At 38.8% G+C, this 4,059-nt stretch overlaps 2 protein-coding genes across 2 annotated transcripts; both read left to right on the top strand.

The window, feature by feature from the left end:
- The first annotated feature begins 236 nt into the window (after positions 1-236).
- LOC133310510 (uncharacterized) lies at positions 237-1,385 on the top strand. The gene is made up of 2 exons (XM_061511440.1): positions 237-977; positions 1,062-1,385. The coding sequence occupies exons 1-2, from the start codon at positions 237-239 to the stop codon at positions 1,383-1,385; spliced, it is 1,065 nt and encodes a 354-aa protein (XP_061367424.1).
- A 100-nt stretch (positions 1,386-1,485) lies between these two features.
- LOC133310509 (uncharacterized) lies at positions 1,486-2,585 on the top strand. Its single transcript, XM_061511439.1, has 2 exons — positions 1,486-1,695; positions 1,878-2,585. The coding sequence occupies exons 1-2, from the start codon at positions 1,486-1,488 to the stop codon at positions 2,583-2,585; spliced, it is 918 nt and encodes a 305-aa protein (XP_061367423.1).
- The last annotated feature ends 1,474 nt before the right edge of the window (positions 2,586-4,059 follow it).

The raw sequence follows: 4,059 nt of genomic DNA, 5'->3' as shown, positions 1-4,059 counted from the left end.
TATCATATAATCTTGATCTTTAAGATTGGATTTTATTTTTATTTTTATTTTTATTTTTATTTTTGTGTGATATTTGAACAATGCTACGAATCTCTTTTCTGAGCTGTATGCGAGGTAAAATTCCAAAATTTCCACTTGATTTGGAGATTACAAAGACTGAAAAGAGAAACAAAAAACTTGCTCGGAAAAAGCTTGCATTCAACGAGTTAGAGATTCTGTCGGAAGAAGCACAAACCATGGCAGGAAACAATGATGCAGATAATCCATTCATGGATACTATTCTAACTCCCTCGTTCAACAGGCCCAACTCGAGCATTGTTCAGCCTAACGTTGCCAACAACAATTGGGAGCTCAAATCTTTCCATATTCAATTGGTGGAGAGAGCTCAGTTTGGAGGAGAGGAGAGTGAAGATCTTCACAGGTTTATTGACAGATTCTTGATGATCTGTGACTCAACCAAACACCCTCAGGTGTCTAATGACGAAATCCGGTTGAGGTTGTTCCCTTTTGCTATTAACGGAAAGGCTCTTAGTTGGTTGGAAAGGCAGCCTGTAAGAAGTATTCCTACATGGGATGATTTATCTCAGAAGTTCTTTGCTGAATTCTTCTCGATGGAGAGATACAACCATATGGTGAATGATATCACCAATTTCACTCAATTAATAGAGGGTGAAACGATGTGTGCATCATGGAACCGATTCAAGGATTTACTGAGGAGGTGCCCTCATTATAACTTGACAGCTGGTAATCAAGTGAGAATTTTCTTCAATGGTTGTAAACCTGAAGTGCGGATGGTGTTGAATAGTGCAACAGGTGGCAGTATTAAATCCTTGAGAGCAAATGAGGCTTTTGAGCTGATTGAAAGAATGGCTGCAAATGGGAATGAAGGTTTGTCATCCAAGCCTAAGAGAGGTATCCTTCAGCTAGAAGGTAATGATGTTGTGCTGGCTGAGAATAAATTATTATCTCAGCAAATGGCAAATTTGACCTCGAGGCTTGATAAGATGCAACTCTCTAGTGTCTAAGCTCAAGCTGATTCAGTTGTTTGTGAATATTACAAGGACAATCATGAATCTAATAAATGTCCTTCTTTGCTGTCGTCTGATCCTCCTCAACAAGTGCATGTGAATGGCATTTGGTATGATCAGAGGCCTCCGCCACAAAATATTCCAAGGAATCAGAATTTTCCTTCTGAAAATAATAACTTTCAGAGGAGGGTGCAGGGGACTGGTCTTGATTTCAAGTCTAACAATTATTTGCAACCACCACCAGTTCAGTCTAAGGAACCTCCTGACTTGGAGAAGCTAGTGGGACAATGGCTCAACATTCCAATGCTTTTATGGAAGAGACTAGAGCCAATACAAAGAATACATTGCCTCTATTAGAAACTTGGAGAATCAATTTGGCCAACTTGCTAAACAATTTGCTGAGAGAACTCCAGGTACCTTCCCTAGCAATACAATTACTAATCCCAAGGACGATTGTATGGCTATCACAACTAGAAGTGGTAAAGTGGTAGCAGCTCCAGGAAAGCCAAACACAAATATGGAAGCTGATGAGAAGATTAAGGAGGTTAAGGAGCCAGAAAAAGAAGTGGTAATTCCTTCTGATGTGGAGAAACATGTTCAGAAAGTTGAAGAAGAAGAGCCACCTATAGTTGCTGAAAAAAAGAAATTTGAGTTGAATCCTGAATATGTGAGGCCATGGCACTTTATCCAGAAAGATTCAAGAAAGATGCTCAGAAGCAGCAATATGCAAGATTTCTTGATATCTTCAAGAAGTTGCATGCAAATATACCTTTTGCTGAAGCTTTGGCTAATATGCCCAATTATGCCAAGTTTATGAAGGACTTATTATCAAGAAAACACAAGCTGCAGGAATGCCAGACAACAACACTCACTGAGGAGTGTAGTGCCATAATACAGAAGAAGTTTCCACCCAAGCTTAGTGATCTAAGGAGCTTCAATATTCAAATTGCTATTGGTAATACTGATGTCGGCAGAGCATTGTGTGATCTTGGGGCAAGTATTAATCTGATGTCGTTATCTGTTTGTAAATCTCTGGGAATTACTGAATTAAAACCCACCATAGTTTCTCTTCAACTTACTGATAGATCTTTGAGGAGACCGAGTGGAATTATTGAAGATGTTCTTGTTAAAGTGGATAAGTACATCTTCCCAGCAGATTTTGCGGTGTTGGATATGGAAGAGGGTACTGAAATGCCTCTGTTATTGGGTAGACCTTTCTTGGCTACTGTTCGAGCCATGATTGATGTTGAAAATGGCAAGCTTGAGTTGAGGATGAATGATGAGACTATCACCAACAACGTCTTTGACTCCATGAAACAATCTTCTGACAAAGGCGACTATTTTAGACTTGATATTCTAGAGCAGGTGGTGGAAGAAGAAATATCTTCTAGTCAAAAGTCTGAAGAAGAACTTGGAGTGCATGAAATGGTTCCTTTTAAGGAAGAAAATCATGAGGTATTTGAAGTTCTTGAGAAGAAAGATTCTGACAAGGAAGATGGTGCCCCAAAGGTGGAGTTGAAGGAGCTTATTCGTCTTTTGAGTAAGAAACAAGATTGATTGCAGTGCTGAAAGAACATAAGACTGCCATAGGGTGGTCAATTTCTGATTTGAAGGGTATTAATCCCTCATTTTGTACTCATAAAATCCTCATGGAGGATGAGGTTAGACCAGTAAGGCAGCCTCAAAGGAGGCTCAATCCAACAATGAAGGAGGTGGTGAGAAAAGAAGTTATGAAACTTCTTGATGCTGGTATGATTTACCCGATTTCGGATACTGCTTGGGTGAGCCCAGTGCAGACTGTTCCAAAAAAGGGAGGTATCATTGTAGTCTACAATGAGAAAAATGAACTTATTCCAATTAGAACCATTACTGGTTGGAGAATGTGTGTGGATTACCGGAGGTTGAATGCTGCCACAAGGAAGGATCACTTCCCACTTCCTTTTGTTGATCAGATGTTGGAAAGACTGGCGGGTCACACTTATTACTGTTTCTTGGATGGTTATTCTAGTTACAACCAAATTCCAGTGGCACCAAAAGACCAGGAGAAAATAGCCTTCACCTGCCCTTTTGGAGTCTTTGCTTATAGTTGGATGCCGTTCGGTCTATGTAATGCACCTGCCACATTTCAGAGGTGCATGCTCTCCATTTTTTCTGACATGGTGGAGAAAAATCTTGAGGTATTTATGGATGACTTTTCCGTTTTTGGCTCTTGTTTTGATTTATGTTTGCTTAACTTAACTCATGTTTTAAAAAGATGCCAATAAACAAATCTTGTACTTAACTAGGAAAAATGTCATTTTATGGTCCAAGAGAATTGTCTTAGGTCATAAGATATCTGAGAAAGGGATTGAGGTAGATGAAGCAAAATTGATGTTGATTGAAAAACTTCTTCACCCTAATAATATGACTAATATTAGAAGTTTTCTAGGACATGCTGGGTTTTACAGGAGATTTATAAAAGACTTTTCTAAAATAGCTAAACCTTTGAGCCAACTTTTAAAAAGGATTGTAAATTTCATTTTGATGAGATGCATGCCTTAAAGTTTTTAATCTCTTGAAAGAAAGGCTCACTACAGCTCCCATTCTTGAGCTTTGGATTGGAGTTTACCTATTTGAGCTTGATGTGTGATGCTAGTGCCTATGCTATAGGTGCAGTCCTTGGCCAACGTAAGAATAAATTGTTACATGTCATATACTATGCTAGTAAAATTTTAAATGAGGCACAAGAAAATTATGCCACAACTGAAAAGGAAATGCTAGCAGTAGTGTATGCATTGGACAAATTTAGATCTTATTTGTTGGGGTCCAAGGTAATTATTTTTACTGACCAATCTGCTATCAAGTACTTGATAAATAAGCAGGATGCCAAGCCTCGTTTTCTAAGATGATGCTCTTGTTTCAAGAGTTGACTTGGAGATCCGAGATAAAGCTGGAGTGGAAAAACAATGTGGCAGATCATTTGTCACGTATTCAGGAGAAAGAATTACAGGATGGTCCTGAGAGAGACATAAATGACAATTTTTCTGATGAA

Source organism: Gastrolobium bilobum, unplaced genomic scaffold (genome assembly GCF_033153095.1).
Source record: "Gastrolobium bilobum isolate Gb01-03AN ecotype WA unplaced genomic scaffold, APGP_CSIRO_Gbil_v1 utg4571, whole genome shotgun sequence".
Classification (NCBI taxonomy): Eukaryota; Viridiplantae; Streptophyta; class Magnoliopsida; order Fabales; family Fabaceae; genus Gastrolobium; species Gastrolobium bilobum.
This window is presented reverse-complemented; position numbering and strand designations above follow the sequence as displayed.

Coding starts and splice junctions, on each gene's coding strand:
- LOC133310510 (XM_061511440.1), top strand. CDS start 237: ATGGCAGGAAACAATGATGCAGATAATCCATTCATGGATACTATTCTA. Junction 978..1,061: donor AATTATTATCTCAGCAAATG/GCAAATTTGACC, acceptor GAATATTACAAG/GACAATCATGAATCTAATAA.
- LOC133310509 (XM_061511439.1), top strand. CDS start 1,486: ATGGCTATCACAACTAGAAGTGGTAAAGTGGTAGCAGCTCCAGGAAAG. Junction 1,696..1,877: donor TTGAGTTGAATCCTGAATAT/GTGAGGCCATGG, acceptor CACAAGCTGCAG/GAATGCCAGACAACAACACT.